At 40.7% G+C, this 23,552-nt stretch overlaps 1 protein-coding gene across 2 annotated transcripts in view; it reads left to right on the forward strand.

The window, feature by feature from the left end:
- BANK1 (B cell scaffold protein with ankyrin repeats 1) overlaps positions 1–23,552 on the forward strand; it is a 242,187-nt gene that overhangs the window by 17,618 nt on the left and 201,017 nt on the right. For both annotated transcript variants that reach the window (XM_072118549.1, XM_072118558.1), the window contains exons 2-3: positions 5,902–6,291; positions 23,118–23,251. In XM_072118549.1, the coding sequence (XP_071974650.1) occupies positions 5,904–6,291; positions 23,118–23,251 (522 nt within the window). In that variant the 5' untranslated portion in view covers positions 5,902–5,903. The remainder of the gene's footprint in view (positions 1–5,901; positions 6,292–23,117; positions 23,252–23,552) is intronic.

The following is a 23,552-nucleotide window of genomic DNA, read 5'->3' on the forward strand; positions in this document are numbered from 1 at the left end:
AAACATGTATGGCTTTATAAAAGAAGGAATTTTGGTGCGAGTGTTTGCCGGTAACGGATAACCTAGCAGGTTGATTAGTAGATACCCGATATTATCAATTCGTTTGCTAAAAAAGTTATGCACAATAAAATTAAGAATAAAACAGTATAGTCATCTAAAATAGGAAATATGTAGGTGTATAATTAACATGAATCTACTATATAAATTACCTTCAATGAAAAAACGGGAGAAACGTGGTATTTTTACCCCGTTATCCATGATGATGTGTATGAAAAACTACTGAAATGGCCGCCAATGAGTTGCAGGACTACATTTATGGAAGCCTTGTGCGGCCAAAAAGGATAAAGAACTACATGCACCCATTTTACTAGTTTTTCATACACATCATCACGGACAATGGGGTAAAAATACCACGTTTCTCCCGTTTTTTCATTGAAGGTAATTTATATAGTAAATTAATGTTAATTATACATGAGAGAATATGCTCCCAGAGGCAGCGATACGTCCTATACCTTGAAATGCTTACATGAGTTGTTCCATCAGCACAACACAAAAAGGTGAGTGTAATATTCCACATTATTGTCACCTAACGATTACCAGAAGATAATCTACACATTGAGCGCCCCTGGGCTTTCTTTCTTGTTCTGTTTCTCCACTATACCTTTTCAGAAATTCTCCTATGAAAATACCTGAACAGATTTTAGATATCATGGATAGAATATGCACTGAATTTTTATGGGGGGAGGGGGGGGGGGAGAAAGCCAGAATTGAAAAGAAAGTTATATAATGCTTAAGGGAGGAGGGAGGAGTGTCACTTCCAAATTGGAGATTTTATTTTGTTGCAGCCCAATAGCAGCGGTCCAAAAAGAAACATTTGGAGAAACTGCTAGTATATATGCTGAGTTATTCTAACTTCAGGATAGGAACTTACAGTTCATAAACATTTTGGAGACGGGACTCTCCCTAGTGCAAGACAATATAAGAACTGTCTATTTACTATACTATTCACATGATATTTACTATTCACAGGTTGCATAGGACGTTAAGTTGTCTATATAGAATAGGTTATAAAGATAATGATGTCTGTTTGAAATGTCATGAAGTGGGTGGTATCACATGTTTTGGAAATGTCCTAAACTATTTAAATATTGGGAAGAGGTTTTTAGGGGTATAAATGAAGCACTGGGAATATCATTATCAAAAGATCCATGGTTAGGTGTATTGGGGTATTTTGGAAGTAAAAAACTGAGCAAATGCAGTAAGAAAATCATATCTCAATTATTATTCATGGATAAGAAGGTAATTTTTAACTTGTGGATTAAGTATACCTCACCAACAATTGAAATGTGGAAACAGTGTGTTATGGAAGTGCTCAAATTAGAAAGAATGTCCTCGGTGACAAAAGAAAGTAGAGAGATATGGGATAAGAAATGGTATAAGTGGTTGTACTTTATAGAGATGGCGCGGGGGGGGGGGGGGTGTAGGAGAGAGGGGTGTGGGATGTGAGTAAACAGAGAGTCCTTTTTTTTTCATTCCCTTTTATATCTCTCTGGTCTTCTTTTTCCTTCATTGGGTACTGTCTTGTCCTTAGGGGTAGGGGGGTGGGGGTATTAGGTGTGAGTCCCACAAGAATCAATGGAGAATTGGTGTTTTTTATTAAAGATGTTAATACTATAAATATTCCTTTATTGTTGAAACTTGAGTTTTAACAGAACAACCAACTCACTGAATTAAATGTTGGGACAATTTTTTTCTGCCAGTGAGGATCTTAGTTACCATGAAGCAGCTTCATGGCTCTACTTTTATTGACACAGTCTGACAGCATTTTTTTTTAATAAAGAACTCTGACTTGGGTGATGTTTTAAGATCTCCTGACAGCAGTTTGCACCTGACAGATGAAAGTATTATCCTTCCATTTATAAATATACAGTCCCTGAGATATATTGAAAAAAGCTCCATCCCATTAGACGCTTAAAGAAAGTTCTGTTATTCAGTATTTGCTACAAATATTAGAAGGAAAGTGAGAGAAACAAAGTTTTCCACTACTTTACTCGTCAATCATTTCATACACCAGATCAGCAGCTGTTTCTACAAACATGAAATGTTTTCTGAAGGTAAGCACTATCGAAACTTTTCAGCATTGCAAGGAATCAGTGGAACAGTTTGACTAAAAGCAATCCCTTTCTGCTTTTTCAGCCACTGTTGGCATTAGCACAAGAGGAAATTCTTACATAAGAAAAAAAGGAAACATAAACTACCACAAATGATAACAATAAAGGAACTATTGGTCCATTTCCATTAAGGTGAAGGAGGGATATATACACAAACCAGTATGGTTGGAATCTTCATTTCCAAAAATCATGTAACAGCTGATCAGAGTCTCCACTAATGAGCCCATTGATATTATTGAGCTCTTCAATAACAAGTTAGTACTTTAACCCTTTAAAGACCTCGCCTTTTTTTGTTTTTTTTTTCATTTTTATTTTGCACTCTCCACAATAAAAAATCTATGCTTTTTTTTTACATGTAAAGAGCTCTGTGACTGCTTATCTGCTTATTTTCTGCATAACAAATTGCACTTTGTTGGGATGGTATTTATTCTTCCATGCCGTGTACTGGGAAGCAGGAAAAAATTCAAAATGCAGTGAAATTGGTGAAAAAATGCATTTGCAGCATTTTCTTGTGGGCTTGGATTTTACAGCTTTCACTGTGCGCCAAAAATGACATGTCTACTTTATTCTTTGGGTCGGTGCGATCAAGGGGATACCAAATTTGTATAGGTTTTATAATGAATTGTGTAGAAATTTGTGTTTGTGATTTTCACAGTTTATTTCAGTTCTAGGGAAAGGGGAAGGTGATTTGAATTTTTAGGTTTTTTATTATAGATTTTTTTTAAACTTTTTTTTAATTTTTACCATTAGATTTGTACTTTAACCCTAGGTTGACCGATTGATCCTACCATATACTGCCATACTACAGTATTTCCCTCCTCATTCATTACAATGTGCTGTTAGCACATTGTAATAAAAGGGTTAAAACGAGAGAGGCTCGGGTCTTCGGAGGACCAAAGGCTGTCATGGTGATGGATCACCGCTCCCTGATGACATCACAGGGAGCGACAATCCTCAGCAGGATGGTGGCGCCCATGCGCTGCCATCTTTTTAAACCGCCGGCAGCTTTGCTGGTGGCGTTGTTAACGGTAAGTTACTTAAAGGGGTTTTCCCATTTCAACAAATTAAAGTTATTGTTTGTACAATAAAAAGTTTTATACACTTTTCCAATATACTTTATGTATCAATTCTTCACTCTTTTTTAGATCTCTGCTTGTTGTCATTCTATAGGAAGCTTCTATGTTTACTTCAGGGGACAGAAATCTGACCATGGTCACACAGGTGGACGTCTCGTTAGTATCATAGAGAGTTGTGTGATAACAAGATGTGCACCTGTGTGATCGTGTGATCCATGCACCCACGGCTGACTCGTGACGTGCTATTATGTCACAGGTCGTGAAAGGGTTAAGTCTGGGTTTATGTAATTCTGACTGACAACACTGGCAGACACTATATAGTTGTTACACAATAAATACACTAATATACCTGCAAACAATCTCAAATTAGATTGGGAGACAACAGCGCAGGAGAAAAAATGGGAAAAAGTCAGAAAATACCACTAAATCCAAATGGTCATGATTGTTTTCTCCGCTTCTACATGCTCCAATGTTCCAATATATGGCAGGAAAATACAAAGGAAAACAGTACCTTTGGAATTCCAATTCAGAGCACGAGAGTAGGGATAATCGCCTGTTGCGACCTCACTTCTCTTGGGCGGCCTCTATCTTGCTGTAGTAGGAGATCTCCCCGGAAGAAGCCATCAGGAAAGTTACCAACCGTGCAGAAACTTTTAAGATACAAGGCCTTTTTAAAATCCTTTTTCTGTGAGTTTTTTTAGACTGAAAACTCTGTTGCACAATTGCGGTCTTTCTTTTTCTTTGGGAGCAAAAGTAAAGAAAAGTAAACCACCACCGGCCTGTTATCTAGAATAGTGACAGGTTTACAAAGATGGTTTTCTATATTTTGGAAGATGCAGTTTTATGCAGGAAAAGACCTTTGAATGCTGTATGCAAATGAACTGCAAGGATACATAGTTAAAGAAGAGTCACACTTTGATGACCTGTACTACCTTGATTGATGTTACATTTTCCAGATTTCCAGTCTGGAAGCTGCCGAAGATACAGTTGCTTATGAAGATGTACAAGTCTTATAGGGTATTATTCAAGGCAGAAGTTGACAGACCTGTGTGACTTTTTTCTGCCACTGTGACTCATTGCACTTCGTTTGAATCTAAAGTTCCTTTTTTGCAGAATTCTGAATTTCCCAGTATCATCATCTGTCTCTGCGAATAACAGGTTGGTTTCTCTTTGTGGTTTTAATAGACAATTTAACATTACATAATAGATTTTTTTATGCAGCAGGAATCATTAAAAGATAACACCTCTATAGAAAACACCATAATTGTATCTACTAATGACAATAGATGTCACAGCAGGACCATTTCTCGCACCAATTGGGGAGAGTGGAGGACTACCCAGGGCACCTCCCTTTTGGAGCAAGCAGGGGCACCTCAATTCTACACCTGCTCCTAATTCTATAAGAAGCAATAGCATCTGCATCTTTAAGACACAGGTGGTATTGAAAATGTGAGCACTGCACAGGGTTCTGGCTAGGAAATCCTATATGCAGCCCTCACTTTGACACAGTATCACAATGACATCATCAGTGCTCTTTCTATTTTTTTTTTACAGGGTACACAGTATAGATTCTTATTGTGGGGAGAACAATATACATTCGTTTATTAGAATTTTTATTTCCGCACAGAGTTTAGTCGTCTCTAATTATGTATTAAGCTTGCTTTTGGTCCTTTATTTATGTATTTAGCTTGGTTCTGGTGCTCTATTTATATGCTATGCTTGACGCTTTGTTCAGGTGCTGTATTTATGCACTTCATTGATATAATAACTAATGGAAGGCACTGTATGTGAGGGGCACTGTTTATTTGAATTAGAGGTGGGTCATTTCATGGCAAAATTTATTCAGGAGAGGGCATACATTTTAATTATCTGGAAGTATTGTATTTGATATTTTTAATTTTAGTGGGGGACTGTTTATATTACAATTGTTCACCTTGTTGAGTATATTACCTATAAACTGCACAGCTTAAATAAATCTCCTATTTGCACAGAGCATACCTAGAAAAATCTCCATCGATAGGAATAAGTTGAATCCAGACTGTTGCAGCATATGGCCATGAGGCTACTGTGAAGCAGAACACATAATACTGTTAGAGAATGCTAATTATAAGCTCAAATAGCAGCCCTATGGCCATGAACCGAGAATGAAATGAACAAATATATGATCTGGAAATAAAAACTGACAAGAAAAAGATATGTTTAACTATATGGTTTTAAAAAGTAAAAGAGAAAATTGGTGATACAAGTCCCTTTAAAAAAAAAAAAAAAGTACTTAAACATGTTTTCATTATCAGACCCCCAAAACATTTTGAATCCACCTATATGGGGTTTGGCCAACTACATTATGAATCCACCTATGTGTTTTTTTCCCTTCTACAGACCACAGGTAATATCTTTGATGACAGTCAGTGATGTTAAAGAGTTTGTGATCCATCTTCTCCTTCCTGGCAAGGTCTACTTTATCTCTACACTCATAGACTGGGAACAGATGGGTCGGAATCACTGCAGAATAACAGCAGTGATTAGAACTCTGGTAGCTGTTTTTTGCTGCAGTTCAAAACTGCAATTTGACTGTAACTGAGTTGTTTTACAGTTATGTCATGTGACACAAAATATTATTATGAATTATTAAATGTTTCATTTAATCTTTACAGAAATGTCAAAAAATCTTCTGGTCATATATGAGAAGAGTGGAGAAGAATGGTCCATATATTTGAAGGATCTGCTGACATCACATTTACAGATCGATGATGTATTTCTTTATGATGTGAGCAACGAATCCAATGAGGTGGTGCTTGGCTTTATGTGGCAATGTAAACTGCTAATCCTGACAAGAGATATTCTGAAGATCTTCTATAAAAATCAAAGTACCAGTTTTCTTCAACTTTTACAACCTTCGCACAGAGTGGTCCTGATGCTTTGTGGAGTGAATTCACCTGAAGGATTTTATGAACTTTTTCCTTTTGAAAGAGATTGTTATGTCATTCTTCCAGATCAAGATCCACAGGAGTACATCTCTATAGTATCCACGGTTATGAATGAAGGTATGATTACTTGATTTTATAGTGATAGATCAATGTCAGATTTCCTTTTTTAATCTATAAATGAAAAGCATTTACAAAACAGTCAACTACAAAAGAGCCAGCCTGGGTCCATGCTAAAAAATAATTCAAGTCATACCTTTAGTGATTTAATGCTTGTGAGGTCAATGCGGTCCAACCCCACCAATCACTGGTCCCAAATTTACAGCTATATAACTCTTCCGTGGATATCATGGATAATATGAAACAAAAAAAAAACCTTCCCTATAAATAATCTATTAGTTTATCTCTATAGATTGAAATCAGTTATTATTATTGTCTCTTTTCAAATAACTGAACACTTTTATCATGCAATGCCCGACATAATTGTGTTGCACGCCTTATGTTAAAGGTGCACCAAAAGTTGGAGCACTCTGTAAGAGCAGTGCAGGGGGCACCAGAGTCATGAAGAACATGCTAAACATTTCATGAATCTGTCGCACAAAAGCCACATAGTGCAGTTTGCATTTTTGATAAATGGTTTGGACAGGGCTGGATTAATAAATAAATATATCTGGTAATAAACATACAGTAAAAAAAGATCCAAGCAGCACTATCAAAACAGAAATGGGTAAACAAAAATAAAAAGCGGGTGCACGCCTAAGAGGGCCGGGCATCAGGTCCTTCAATTATAAAGACAAAGGAAAAAAAAGCAGCACACCAGATTGTAGTGAAAAAATACCTTAGTGGATTTATTCCATGTGAAAGAGCAACGTTTCGGCTCCAAACAGTGAGCCTTTCTCAAGCTGATTATCTATGATTGTGTACAGACATATAAACAAAATGGAGGAGGTCAAGTGATCATTATTGACCAATACAGGCAAAGTGCAAAGTTCAAGCAATGTGCAAAGTTCAAACAATCATAATGCTGATAAAATTTACTAAAATACAAATTTCAATAGATACATCATTAAATTAAAGTGCATGTGCATGTGTCTCAACATGGTATATGTATACAAATATAGCTTTAGCATACACACGTGAACATCCATTGATGTGTGTGAACACTGACATAGTAAAAGTGAAAAAAAATCTTTAAAAAATCCATAGCTAACAAGCCATAAACAAAGTCCCCATCGTCTCACCACCTTATGTCAAAAGAAAAGCTAGTGATAGCTGTATACACCATCGCACTGGGCTGACACGGATGGTGAAACGCACACCGGGAATGGCGACTGCGGGTGTGCGGATCGGCACGTTCTAAGTCTATGGGCAGAACCACTGCCAATCAAAAGACTGACAGCAGCTGATGTCAATAGACAAAACATATATATAGAGGATCGCATCGCTGGAACCATGAGCAAGTAAATAGATGCGTAATGACCGTATGCATGTTAGTATTCACACTGCAGTATGGACCAGTCGGTCAGGACAATAAACTGTGGGGGAAACGCACCATGGCAACCTGTGTATCGGCAAGATGTACATATTAGCCACACAGAAAACGCATAATCACCGCAAGTGAACCGCAATTATTGCAATTAGTGCCTAATAAGGCTGGAGGTGCCCGTTTATGTCTAACCCCTTCCCAGGGGAAAAAACAAAGAACGGCAAATTACCTCTGTATTAGTGGTAATAACCACAGCAGTAATAAAACATCAGGTGCTGACCCCATAAGAAATAACAATTAATATATGATAAGATGTAACTGCAGATATGAAATAGAGAAGGAATCGATGTCAGCCCTCTATACAAAAAAAAAAAAAGAATTTTTTACAGAAAAAAATGTCAATATCACAAATAATAATTCAAAATCACTACAGAGACGAGGAAGACATATGTTCAAGTTGCTTGAGATATGCGACTTCATAATCTGAAAAACAGGAATAATAATAAACAAATCTATCCCCCTGTAATACAAATATCTAGCCCCCTTAATACCTGCATCCAGCCCCGCTATAATATAACAGCCCTCTATAAAATATACAGCCCCTCATAATAAAAATATCTTGCTCCACTAATACCTACATCCAGTCCTGCTATAATATATCCAGACCCTCCTAATAAAAATATCCAAACCCTATAATAACTATTTACAGCCCCCACTATAATAACTATTTCCGGTCCCCCTATAATATATACAATCCATCTATAATATACACAGCCCCCTAAAATAACTATATATAGCCTCCCTATAATTACTATATACAGCCCTCTATAATAACTATATATACTCACCGGCCACTTTATTAGGTACACCATGCTAGTAACGGGTTGGACCCCCTTTTGCCTTCAGAACTGCCTCAATTCTTCGTGGCATAGATTCAATAAGGTGCTGGAAGCAATCCTCAGAGATTTTGGTCCATATTGACATGATGGCATCACACAGTTGCTGCACATTTGTCGGCTGCACATCCATGATGCGAATCTCCCGTTCCACCACATCCCAAAGATGCTCTATTGGATTGAGATCTGGTGACTGTGGAGGCCATTTGAGTACAGTGAACTCATTGTCATGTTCAAGAAACCAGTCTGAGATGATTCCAGCTTTATGACATGGCGCATTATCCTGCTGAAAGTAGCCATCAGATGTTAGGTACATTGTGGTCATAAAGGGATGGACATGGTCAGCAACAATACTCAGGTAGGCTGTGGCGTTGCAACGATGCTCAATTGGTACCAAGGGGCCCAAAGAGTGCCAAGAAAATATTCCCCACACCATGACACCACCACCACCAGCCTGAACCGTTGATACAAGGCAGGATGGATCCATGCTTTCATGTTGTTGACGCCAAATTCTGACCCTACCATCCGAATGTCGCAGCAGAAATCGAGACTCATCAGACCAGGCAACGTTTTTCCAATCATCTACTGTCCAATTTCGATGAGCTTGTGCAAATTGTAGCCTCAGTTTCCTGTTCTTAGCTGAAAGGAGTGGCACCCGGTGTGGTCTTATGCTGCTGTAGCCCATCTGCCTCAAAGTTCGATGTACTGTGTGTTCAGAGATGCTCTTCTGTCTACCTTGGTTGTAACGGGTGGCGATTTGAATCACTGTTGCCTTTCTATCAGCTCGAACCAGTCTGCCCATTCTCCTCTGACCTCTGGCATCAACAAGGCATTTCCACCCACAGAACTGCCGCTCACTGGATGTTTTTTTTTTTTCGGACCATTCTCTGTAAACCCTAGAGATGGTTGTGCATGAAAATCCCAGTAGATCAGCAGTTTCTGAAATACTCAGACCAGCCCTTCTGGCACCAACAACCATGCCACGTTCAAAGGCACTCAAATCACCTTTCTTCCCCATACTGATGCTCGGTTTGAACTGCAGGAGATTGTCTTGACCATGTCTACATGCCTAAATGCACTGAGTTGCCGCCATGTGATTGGCTGATTAGAAATTAAGTGTTAACGAGCAGTAGGACAGGTGTACCTAATAAAGTGGCCGGTGAGTGTACAGCTCCTTTTAATAACTATATACAGCCCCCCAGAAATAATTATATAAAGTACCCCTATAATAACTATATCTAGTCCCCCTATAATAACTATATACATACCCCTATAATAACTATTTACAGCCTCCTATTACATCTATATGCATATATACATTCTATATACACCACCCATAATAATTATATATACACCCCCCAAAAAAAATAACTATATACAGTCCCACTGTAATAACTATATACAGCCCTATGTAAAATAATACCTAGCCGACTTCATCTTCTTCCCTCGTGGTGTCTGCAGCATACTGTCACTGACGTCACTGCACTGCCAGCAGCAGGGAGCCGCCATCTTGGTACACCTCCGATGGTCTATGGCAGAACAGGGAACTTATTGTTCTCTCGCTCTGCCATAGGCTGAAATCTAAGGGGGTATGAAGTCTGTTCAGGAGCCGCAGCCAAATGTACCGTGGGTGATTCGGGTGGTGATTCGCCCACATTTGGAAGGGCCCCTATAATCTGGTCCTGGGTGTGGAATTCAGTCTGTGCAATGCAAAAGCTTGATATCTGCCACCCCCAGGTTTCTGCTGTGGTCAGTACCACTGCAGACATTCCACAGCTATTTCAACCTGTCTGTGGCTCTGGGTTGTTTCTATATTCATTTTAGGTACAGTAGTAAGAACCTGCTGTGATCTCCATTGGTGTTGCATTGAAAGCAAAACTGATGATTAATATGAAAATGTAATGGCAACCTCCAAACCACCGACAATTTTAAATAGACTCCCCTCTCCTGTATTTAAGTATTCATAAAATTTAAGGAACAACATTTTGTATCAGACATTCATATTGTTAAAAAAAAGTTTGTTTAGCATATTAACAGATGCATCACTACTTAACTAGAAAAAACAAAGCAATTCTTAATAAGCAGATTGTAGACATGGACAGAAGAGTTACCCTAGTATAAAGCATGTTGCACAGTGTAGGAGAAGCCTATGTACCTGAGAGCAAAAAAATCATAAACATTCTTTTTATTCAGCCTCCAGCTGATTACTTTGGACAAGCATCATTAGATGTTGGAAATGATTCCTAATGTGTAGTTGTAGCTCAGCGCAGAATTCACTACAGGCATTTTGCTTATAGCTTCTTACACCCAGCAGATATTCTACGCCCACACAACACGCCGCTGGAATAAGCATGAGGGATTTTGGTGACCAACACAATTATTAAATGAGGGTTTTTTTTTCTTTTTCTCTGAAGAAAGATGCATAATTCACAAGTATAGATCTGCAGTAGAATTTTATTTGATTCTGTTTATATACTGAAGGGCTGCAGTGGATTGTATCAGTCCTTTAAATCAGTTAATTTATTCCATGATCAGTAGAATAGATCTATGTAAGATGTAGGCAAAAATAATTCACTTATTAATTATTGTAAGAGCAAAATGAAAAAATACTTTTTGCGGCACAGTGCGTTATAGACGGACAATGCATTTTCATTGAACTCCAGTGGCCAGGCATGTAAATGTGCTCCCTTGTGTGCAAAAGCTTTGTAACAGTGTGGAAGTTCTCCTGCCCTCTATGCAGGTGACCAGAAATTGTGCATAAAATCTGCGAACTCATTTAAGAATTTGGAACGTCTTATTAAAAGCTACAGGGCCCCCGGGACAAATCTATAATGGGTCCTGCTCCAAGTCAATGTTGTCTTATGTGTGGAACTTTTTGGACTCCAGGGCCTGTATGTGGCTCATACCAAATCAATATTTTGTGTGACCACTGTTTGCCTTTAAAAAAGTAATACTTCTTAGATTTATACTTTCTTGATAAACTTCCACAAGGCTTTTGAAGGAGTTTGTAAGTAGATCTCCTGTGGATGTAGACTTGCTCAAATCCTCTATGGTGACCATATCATCACTATCACAAGTATAAGGAATCCTTGGTCTTTTTTTATGCTAAAGAGAGTTAACATTAACATTGGCTGTATGTTTGAGGTTAATGTCTCGCTGCTGAATAAGTTTGGAACCAATAAGATGGTATTGCATGATAGATTTGTATCTACCTGAATTTCGGGATCCCCGATTCGGACGGTCCGATGAGGATGAAGTCCGGCGCGATTCATGAAGATCCGCCAGAGTTCACCTTCTTCTTCCCAGCGCTTGTAAGTGCGTGTCTTGCGTCACAATTCTAAATGTTAAATCTTGCGCGTTGTCCGACAGCCACACCCCACGATTTCTGTTGCGTGCAAGCCGATGCGCCAAAATCCGATTGCGTGCGCCAAAAACCTGAGGCAATCATCGGGAAACCCAACGAAAATGCGGACCCTTAGTAAATGAGCCCCAATATGTTAAAGGTGCAGGATTATTAAGATGGGATATTGATCATAGGATTTCTCCTGGAATCAGATGGATTATTTGCTCTCTCTGGGTTAATTGGAATCTGCCTTATGGTTATTTTGCCATCCAGAACACAGCATGAATTTTATCTTCATATACGAATAAGGTTTTGATATACTATTGGGTGGGAGGTCCTGGCCTGGATCAGAATGGATCTTGCAATTATCAACCATCAGTAGAGAGCCTAATTTGCATATTGGGCTGAAACAAATGCCAATTTAGGGTGTGAGTAGACGGAACAGCCAGGATGTGGCTATGACGCAGCTGAGATGGGGCTGGGTGCATTGGTTAAGTAATTCATAACATAATTCATGACAAAATTATTATGTAGTTTTATGTTAACAGTACATGAAAGTGCTACTAAATAATAACTAATCAACTTAGTTATTAGTTAATTGCTTAGTTGATGTGACCAGCCACATCTCAGCCATCTTACAGGGCATCCTGACTACTCCGTCTATTCACACCTTTATAAACTTTTGTGGTACTGTGCAGCAGTTAGATAAAATTCTGATGTAAATTTTGTCTATTTTTAAGAGCTCTAATAGTATATTCACTTGAACATTCATCCAACCCTCACTCTTGTGAAAAAGAGAAATAACTATTGTCTGTCTAATATGTATTGGATGATATAGTTGAAAGAAAGGATTGGGCATGTTGAAAATGAACACTTATAATGATTTGTTGAGTAGTTTTCTCCTTTCCAAAATTCAGGTAGATTGACTGTTAATGTTTTTCTGTCACCTAAGGTATGTTAAAGACCACCTTATAATTGCACTATAATAAGCCCGAGTGTCAGGAAGTTTGCCGGTATGTGTCTTTCGTAGTGTTCCTGATGCATCTTTGTAAGACTGATGATTTCTTTTAATTGTATCTACTTCATCCACATTTATGTGCAAATGAGTGACTTTTTAGTCATAATTCTATACCTCCCTAAGGCATACTCAGATTCTGACTTTGCGCAATTATTGCCCAATAAAGGAGACAAATGCATTGTCAAAGTGAGAGACAATATAGATGTCTGTATCACAGGCAACTAGTGACAAAGATACATATTGTTCAAAGAAAGCGCAAAAAACAAGCATAGAAGAAAAACCCCATAGTATTCTTTATAAACTGGACTGTACACTGCAGTTTAAATGAAAGAGAAGCAGAAAGGAATCATGGGTTGGCAATGACACTTACAGAAATGGGCTGTAAATTATCCATAATGCAAACATTGTATGTCAATTATTAATAATCAGTGTAGATTTTCTCCTGTTAGCTTGGAGTGGTTTAAAGCTAATATTTCATTTATGTACAGCCAATAATGGAGTCTCTGGAGAGCTCACCCATACTTACAGCTTATAAACCGGCTGCTCTGTGCACTTTTTCTTGCTGCATAAGCATCAAGTATACAGATAATATCTTCAATCGTAGAAGGGCGATCAATGGTCTTAATTTGTTTTAAAAAAACAGATATAGTATAGATATAGGGTGCATTCATTATTGGTTTTACACCATTTTTTATTGGCTGTGGGTTATTTATGTGGTTTGCAACATGTGCACCATATTTATCATATGTTGGCACCACAATTTAGCTTCTTTTCCGACACTCCGATGCCTTTTTTGTCGCTTAATTTGGGCGCAGTTCTTCAATCCCAACACTTTTGTTGCATTTCTAGTTTCTCGTTCTTTTTTTGCCACAATTTTTGCAGCATAATTAGATAAACAAAAAGCAAGTATGCCAACTTCTTAACCCCTTCATGACATTTCTGTTGCTCATTTGTTCTTCTTACAGTGTACCAAGTACAATAAAGCAAACTTACCACTTGATTTGATGCATTATGAAGCAAACATACCTTAAGACTGCTGTAGGTACACTGATGCAGGATCATGTCATGGTTAATCCCTGTGCTGAGTGGTTTTGCTGATAAAACAGATATAACATTATGATAATGAAGCTCTGTCACTTATATTGCTTCTCCGAGCACATGAGTTATTCACTGCATGAGAGGATGATTTAATCCCTGGGTTGTGCCTGAAGGCAGAATAATCTGCACCATCCCCCAGCTGCTGTGTATGAGTGACCAAGCTCAGGTTGATTAGTCATGTCTTGAATAACTTCCATTTGTAAATTCAAGCTCCGTGTGTATTGTGTTTATCTAGGCAGCCAGCCTGACCCAGCTTTCTCAAGGCCCTGAATGCTATAATTGTTTTTTCAGCAAAAACACTCAGCTCAGGGATTAACCAAGATATGATCCTGCATCAGTGTAGCTACAGCATTCTCAAGGTATGTTTGGTTCACAGTGCATCAAATCAAATGGTTGGTTACCTTTAAATCATAACCGTCATATGAGATAATTTTTAAATTGTGTGTTGTGGATATGGTGAACATTTTTCTAATATACTTTGTTAAAAATTCAGCTAAGTTTGTAAAAAAAAAACCAAGCTACTCTCTCCTTTAGAGATTCATATTTCTGCATCTACAGTGTGTGTCTATGGATCTGGCTATGAGTTAACATTTAATATCCCTGTGTTTTGGTTAAACAACTATGAGATGGGAGGATTAACCCCTTCACTTTTAGCTTGGTCTTTAAAAATAATGCTCATAGCATATTGCAGCCAGGGAGAGAGCAGAAAGGGGTTAACATGCACCTCCATGTAACAAAAGAAAGAGCTATCTTCAACCTAGTAGACAGATTTGCCATAGCAATATAAGGGGCACATTGCAGCCAATGCAGGAGCACATGCTCCTGAATCCTCCCTTTCCACTGAAAGCTGAGCGGCTGTGCCATAAAAAAACAGCGATACATAGGACATGACCTATATTTCATGGTGCAGCCGCTTTCTCTGGTCACAGTGGGGTGAGACACCATGTGCTTGCCACACTGTGACCTGGTTCCATAGATGTCTATGGGGGCTATGGTGTGGCTGCAAATTGTGTGACCGTATCACCGCCCCCCACCATTTCGTCTGCATGAGACCTAAGTAAAATTTCTTAATTAATTATATTAGAAAAAATGTTCACAACACTCTTTCCTACACTATATAAAAATGATTTGAAATCACTGCTAAAATCAGGTGTCAAAAAAAACTAGAGTCAAAAATAATGAATGCCCCTAACTGAGTTCAGTGGGTATATCCAGATTGATAAAAAAGATGTATTATTTCTTATGAAAACTACATCAGGGTTATTGGCACTGTTTGGTAATGCAGCAGAACCCCATTCACTTAGTCCATCGTATTGGCACTGTTTTCTGAAAATAAAACAGATCTGACAGAAAACTACCATATATACTCGAGTATAAGCCGACCTGAGTATAAGCCGAGACTCCTAATTTTACCACCAAAAACTGGGAAAACCTATTGACTCAGGTATAAGCCGAGGGTAGGAATTGCATTGGTCACAGACCCTCCCCAATATATAGCCAGCAAGCCGCCAGTAGTATATAGCTAGCCCCCTATAGTATGCAGCCAGCCTGCCCCCTGTAGTATACAGCCAGCCCCCTGTAGTATACAGCCAGCCCAGCCTGCCCCCTGTAGTATACAGCCAGCCCTTTGTAGTATAAAGCCAGCCCCCTGTAGTATACAGCCAGCCCAGTCAGCCCCCTGTAGTATACAGCCAGCCCAGTCAGCCCCCTGTAGTATACAGCCAGCCCAGCCTGCCCCCAGTAGTATACAGCCAGCCCAGCCTGCCCCCAGTAGTATACAGCCATCCCAGCCTGCCCACAGTAGTATACAGCCATCCCAGCCTGCCCCCAGTAGTATACAGCCAGACCAGCACTAAAAAACCCAAAACTTATATACTCACCCTCCGGCGGCCCCGATGCGCAGCGCTGCTCCCCCGATGTCAGCGCAGCTCCTCTTCTGTCTTCTGGGCCTGTCTTCTTTCTTCTGTAACAGCCTGCAGGGCTGACATTATAATATGCGCCGGGCCCTGCAGGCTGTGCGGAAGACAGAAGAGGAGCTGCGCTGACATCGGGGAGCTGCGCTGCATATCAGGGCCACCGGAGGGTAAGTATATAAGTTTTTTGTTTTAAGTGCTGGGCTTGTGTATTTACTCATGTATAAGCCAGCTTATACACAAGTATATACGGTAATTGAAATCTAATAGTAAATTTCATACTTTTTCACTGAAATCTGCTGAAAAATGAAACTTTAATCATTCCTGTATATATATACCGTATATACCGACGCAGGGCCGGATTAAGGTTGGTGGGGGCCCCTGGGCGCAAAATCTGGTGGAGGCCCCCACTGATTGTAGTGTACATACACATCCTCCTGCTTCCTTTCCACTATCCCAGCAGTAACACCGCTACATACAGCCGCCTCGCCCCTAGTAACACAGCTACATACAGCTGGCTCATCCCCAGTAACACAGCTATACACAGCCTCCTCACCCCCAGTAACACAGCTACATACAGCCGCCTCGCTCCCAGTAACACAGCTACATACAGCCGCCTCGCTCCCAGTAACACAGCTACATACAGCCGCCTCGCTCCCAGTAACACAGCTACATACAGCCGCCTCGCTCCCAGTAACACAGCTACATACAGCCGCCTCACTCCCAGTAACACAGCTACATACAGCCGCCTCGTCCCCAGTAACACAGCTACATACAGCCACCTAGTCCCCAGTAACACAGCTACATACAGCCGCCTCGCCCCCAGTAACACAGCTACATACAGCCGCCTTCCCCCCAGTAACACAGCTACATACACCCGCCTTCCCCCCAGTAACACAGCTACATACACCCGCCTAATCCCCAGTAACACCACTACATACACCCACCTCATCCCCAGGAACTCAGCTACATACACCCGCCTCATCCCCAGGAACACAGCTACATACAGCCGCCTCATCCCCAGGAACACAGCTACATACAGCCGCCTCATCCCCAGGAACACAGCTACATACAGCCGCCTCATCCCCAGTAACACAGCTACATACAGCCGCCTCATCCCCAGGAACACAGCTACATACAGCCGCCTCATCCCCAGGAACACAGCTACATACAGCCGCCTCATCCCCAGGAACACAGCTACATACAGCCGCCTCATCCCCAGTAACACAGTTACATACAGCTGCCTCTCCAGTAACACCACTACATACAACCGCCTCACCCCCAGTAACACAGCTACATACAGCCGCTTCATCCTCAGTAACACAGCTACATACAGCCGCCTTCCCCCCATTAACACAGCTACATACACCCGCCTCATCCCCAGTAACACCACTACATACACCCGCCTCATCCCCAGGAACACAGCTACATACACCCGCCTCATCCCCAGGAACACAGCTACATACACCCCCCTCATCCCCAGGAACACAGCTACATACACCCGCCTCATCCCCAGGAACACAGCTACATACAGCCGCCTCATCCCCAGTAATACAGCTACATACAGCCGCCTCATCCCCAGTAATACAGCTACATACACCCGCCTCATCCCCAGTAATACAGCTACATACACCCGCCTCATCCCCAGTAATACAGCTACATACAGCCGCCTCATCCCCAGTAATACAGCTACATACAGCCGGCTCATCCCCAGTAACACAGCTTCATACACCCGCCTCATCCCCAGTAACACAGCTACATACTGGGGCCAGGTATACATCCCCCACACTGATATATACACACCTTTATATACTTATATACACACAGATAAAGTTCTACACGCATATACTTGCACCCATATATACACACACACATTTATGCACTCATATATATTTATACACCAATACAGAGTATATACAAACTCATAAAGTATATACACACATACAGCAAATACACACACATTCAGTATATACAGCATATACCCACATACCATATACCCAGCTCAATATATATATATATATATATATATATATATATATATATATATATATATAAAAATTTAAATGTACACACATATATGAGTGTATAAACACAGTAGATGCATATATGCCCATATACACAGTATATACACAGGAGATGCATATATACCCATATACACAGTATATACACAGGAGATGCATATATACCCATATACACAGTATATACACAGTAGATGCATATATACCCATATACACAGTATATACACAGTAGATGCATATATACCCATATACACAGTATATACACAGTAGATGCATATATACCCATATATACAGTATATACACAGTAGATGCATATATACCCATATACACAGTATATACACAGTAGATGCATATATACCCATATACACAGTATATACACAGTAGATGCATATATACCCATATACACAGTATATACACAGTAGATGCATATATACTCATATACACAGTATATACACAGGAGATGCATATATACCCATATACACAGTACATACACAGGAGATGCATATATACCCATATACACAGTATATACACAGTAGATGCATATATACCCATATACACAGTATGTACACAGTAATGCATATATACCCATATACACAGTAGATGCATTTATACGCTGTACATGCATATATACACAGTATATGCACAGTATATACATATATACACAGTATATGTATGTATATACTGTACATACATATATATATACACAGTATATACCCATATACACAGTATATACACATAAATACACAGTATATACCAATATACAAACAATATATACACATAAATACACAGTATATACCAATATACAAACAATATATACACATAAATACACAGTATATACCAATATACAAACAATATATACACATAAATACACAGTATATACCAATATACAAACAATATATACACATATACTCAGTATATACCAATATACAAACAATATATACACATATACACAGTATATACCTATATACAAACAATATATACACATATACACAGTATATACCTATATACAAACAATATATACACATATACACAGTATATACACATATACACAGTCTATACAAACAATATATACACATATACACAGTGTATACACTGTATATACACATATACACAGTATATACACTGTATATACACATATACACAGTATATACACTGTATATACACATATACACAGTATATACACAGTATATACATACAGATAAATATATATGTATATACTTACCTCTTAGGGTGACCGGCCGTGGCTTCAGGCGGGTGGGGGGTCTTTTGGCTGTTGTTCTGCTGGTAGGGGGTCGGCGGTGCTTGTTCAAGGGGGGAAAGAGGCGGGGGGGGGTGCCACTTGTTCGGACGGGGAGGGGGGGCGACGGGTGCTTTTTCAAGCGGGGGGGGGGGGGCGGAGGGGGGGTGACGATTGTTCAGGGGGGGCGCCGGGTGCTTTTCCAAGCGGGGAGCGGAGGGGGGGGGGTGTCGCTTGTTCGGCCGAGGAGGGGAGGGGCGGCGGGTGCTTGTTTGAGAAGGCTTGCTTGTCCTGGCGCGGGGGTTGATGTCACGGCCATGAATGGCGGGGGATGGGCGGGCCGGCAGGTGGTCTCCTGTGCCGGGGCTCGCTTGTTCGGCCGGGGATGGTGGGAGGGGGGGCCGTGGCTGCCTGTTCGAGCGGGAGCGGGAGCGGGGGGGGGGGGCGGGGCAATTGAGCGGGTTTCTTGTTTAGGCGGGCCGGCGGGGGTAGGTTGCTCGGCCACACATGCCTGGGGATGGGCGGGCGGGAGGCGGTAACCTGTGCCGAGGGGGGCGGCCTTGGAGGTGGAGGCGGTGTCACCTGTGCTGAGGGGGCGGCCTGGGAGGTGGAGGCGTCTCTGTCGTGAATGGAGATGTCGTGGAGGCGTCTCTGAGTCTGGGAGCGGCGGGCATCTCAGACGGGTGGCGCGGGAGGTGTGATCTGGTGGGGGCCTCTAGGGGGGGCAAGATGGTGGGGGCCCCGGGGCTCGAGCCCCGGGAGCCCCGCCTATAATCCGGCCCTGTACCGACGTATAAGATGACTTTTGAAGACTGAAAAATCTTCAGTCTGGTCTGGGGTCGTCTTATACACCGGTAATGTTTCTCACCTTTCCCGCAATCCACCGAAGCTCCGCTGCTACACTCCGGCCGCCGGTGACAGCTACGTGGGTGCCGGCGTCGCAGAGAATATGACGTCGGCACGTGGCTGACGTCATATTCTGTGAGCCACCAGCACTCAATGAGCTGTCACCGCCGGCCGGAGTGTAGCAGTGGAGCTTCGGTGGATCGCGGGAAAGGTGAGAAGCTCTAGAGATCCACTTGCCATGCGGCCAGCAAGCCCCTAGTATACTGATATACGGTAATTCAGCAGAATACTTTTACAGGCTGGCAGTATACTAGGGGGGGCAGTTTGGCTATATACAGGGGGTTGGCTGTATACTGGGGGGACTGGCTGGCAAAATACAGGGGGAGCTGGCTGTATATTGGGGGGACTGGCTGGCAATATATAGGGGGGGCTGACTGTATACTGGGGTGGTTGTTTGGCTATATACAGGGGAGGGCTAGATATATACTGGGGGGGCTGGCGGTGGTATATGACATAGTAGTTATATTCCTGTACATAAGGGGCAGTATTATAGTACAGTATGGTAGCATTTACAGTAAAATGGACGATGGTAATGTTGTTGTTGTATGCCTTATGTTTATGAGCAACAGTTTTCCTGCTATATGTTAAATTCAAATCTGTTTTTTTTTTTTAATTTTTACCGGTGTTTTGTATGCGTTGGAAAAGAGGTAGTCTTATACGGCGAATATATCTTAAACTCTATATTTTAACAGGAAAGTAGGGGGGTCGTCTTATATGCCAAGTCGTCTTATACGCCGGAATATACGGTATATATACATATATATATATATATATATATATATATATATATATATATATATACACTCACTGGCCACTTTAATAGGTACACCTGTCCAGCTGCTCGTTAACACTTAATTTCTAATCAGCCAATCACATGGCGGCAACTCAGTGCATTTAGACATGGTCAAGACAATCTCCTGCAGTTCAAACCGGCATCAGTATGGGGAAGAAAGGTGATTTGAGTGCCTTTGAACGTGGCATGGTTATTGGTGCCAGAAGGGCTGGTCTGAGTATTTCAGAAACTGCTGATCTACTGGGATTTTCACGCACAACCATCTCTAGGGTTTACAGAGAATGGTCCGAAAAAGAAAAAACATCCAGTGAGCGGCAGTTCTGTGGGCGGAAATGCCTTGTTGATGCCAGAGGTCAGAGGAGAATGGGCATACTGGTTCGAGCTGATAGAGAGGCAACAGTGACTCAAATCACCACCAGTTACAACCAAGGTAGGCAGAAGAGCATCTCTGAACGCACAGTACGTCGAACTTTGAGGTAGATGGGCTACAACAGCAGAAGACCACACCGGGTGCCACTCCTTTCAGCTAAGAACAGGAAACTGAGGCTACAATTTGCACAAGCTCATCAAAATTGGACAGTAGAAGATTGGAAAAACATTGCCTGGTCTGATGAGTCTCGATTTCTGCTGCGACATTCGGATGGTAGGGTCAGAATTTGGCATCAACAACATGAAAGCATGGATCCATCCTGCCTTGTATCAACGGTTCAGGCTGGTGGTGGTGTCATGGTGTGGGGAATATTTTCTTGGCACTCTTTAGGCCCCTTGGTACCAATTGAGCATTGTTGCAACGCCACAGCCTACCTGAGTATTGTTGCTGACCATGTCCATCCCTTTATGACCACAATGTACCCAACATCTGATGGCTACTTTCAGCAGGATAATGCGCCATGTCATAAAGCTGGAATCATCTCAGACTGGTTTCTTGAACATGACAATGAGTTCACTGTACTCAAATGGCCTCCACAGTCACCAGATCTCAATCCAATAGAGCATCTTTGGGATGTGGTGGAACGGGAGATTCGCATCATGGATGTGCAGCCGACAAATCTGCGGCAACTGTGTGATGCCATCATGTCAATATGGACAAAAATCTCTGAGGAATGCTTCCAGCACCTTGTTGAATCTATGCCACAAAGAATTGAGGCAGTTCTGAAGGCAAAAGGGGGTCCAACCCGTTACTAGCATGGTGTACCTAATAAAGTGGCTTGTGTATGTATATATATATATATATATATATATATATATATATATATATATATATATATATATGAATATAGCATATAACCTGCAGATCTGATGTGCAACATGTATGTCTAAGTGGTAAATTCACTGCATAATACAGTAGCCGTTTAGTTTATGTTATTTATGGAAATCCCATACCCACATTGCAGAAAAAGTCTGCAGTGAAAACTGCTTTCCACTGAGGATTTATGATCTTTAGGATCTCATCTAATTGGTTTGGATTGGGTGCAGAAATCATCTTTTGCAACCATTAAAGGCAATGGTGGTTATTTTTCAAGGCTTCTGCTCCACACCAGTGGCATAGAGGCCCCCAAATAATTGCAAATGCTAACTTATTGCTAGCACTTACGATTATTTTCTCCTTTCTGCCACCTCCATGCCAGGGTGCATGCAGGGGCGTGAAGGGGAGCTGTGGCTGGCACAGAGTGGGCTGGCGCGGGGCATTCCTGTCGCCTCCCCTCCCCCATCACAGCAGCTGCTGAATTTTCAAATGTGAATATTCACTGGCTGCATTTATTTCTGTGCCAGGTAGGGCTTGATGTAGAATAAACACTGCACATCAAGAGGCCATCACAAAACCCATGTTCAGTGAGTTTTTTATACTAATCACTCAAAAGGCCACATTTTTTGGCACACATGGTGACAAAAAAGCCCAGTCAAGCCAATTTAAATTCCCTTTGCCTATAATGTGGCTACTTCACTTTTAAAAGTGGTAGTAGGGAAGTAGTGGATTTAGGGAAGGAAATGACATTGTGACCAACTTCTGCATTTGATGGCATCAATGAACCATGTGTAATCGGACATACTGTTTTTTCATCATTGACCATATAGCCACAGATACTGACAGTAGCTATGCTCCATGCTGAAATAGCAATACGCTTTTACAATATATATGACTGTCTGTATCTTGAAAAAAAATGTTTTGACAATGTTAATGCAATCCATCCTATTTCTTATGTACTGATCCTAAATGTGTCTATATTTAAATCTTAGACCATGATGACAGTAATATAAAACCATCAGAGTGGGCAACTGAATCTGCCAGCTGGAGAAATGTTGAACAAGAAGATGTAAAAACTGCTGCAGAAACCTCTATAGTAGTACTACCAAAGAGAGTAACATGTGAGGTAAGTGAAGCTGAAACATGACACATATATTGTTTATTATTTTCTTTATTCTATTATTTTTTACTCTCATCGCTCTGTTTTATTTCCATAAAATAGGTTTGATTTGCTTTTATTCTTAGCCAATATGAAGAAATTGCTGCCACATTGCCCTTGATTTGATTAAAAATATTAAAATTAAAAATCAGTTAAGTAGTAGCACAGTAATAATGTTAGTATAAAAATTGTTGTGTTAGACTAATACTAGACCTAATGTTCAACTATTATAAGAACATGAGTGTTCCTTCATTATTTAAGGTCTGTT

Source organism: Engystomops pustulosus, chromosome 1, assembly GCF_040894005.1.
Source record: "Engystomops pustulosus chromosome 1, aEngPut4.maternal, whole genome shotgun sequence".
Taxonomy (NCBI): Eukaryota; Metazoa; Chordata; class Amphibia; order Anura; family Leptodactylidae; genus Engystomops; species Engystomops pustulosus.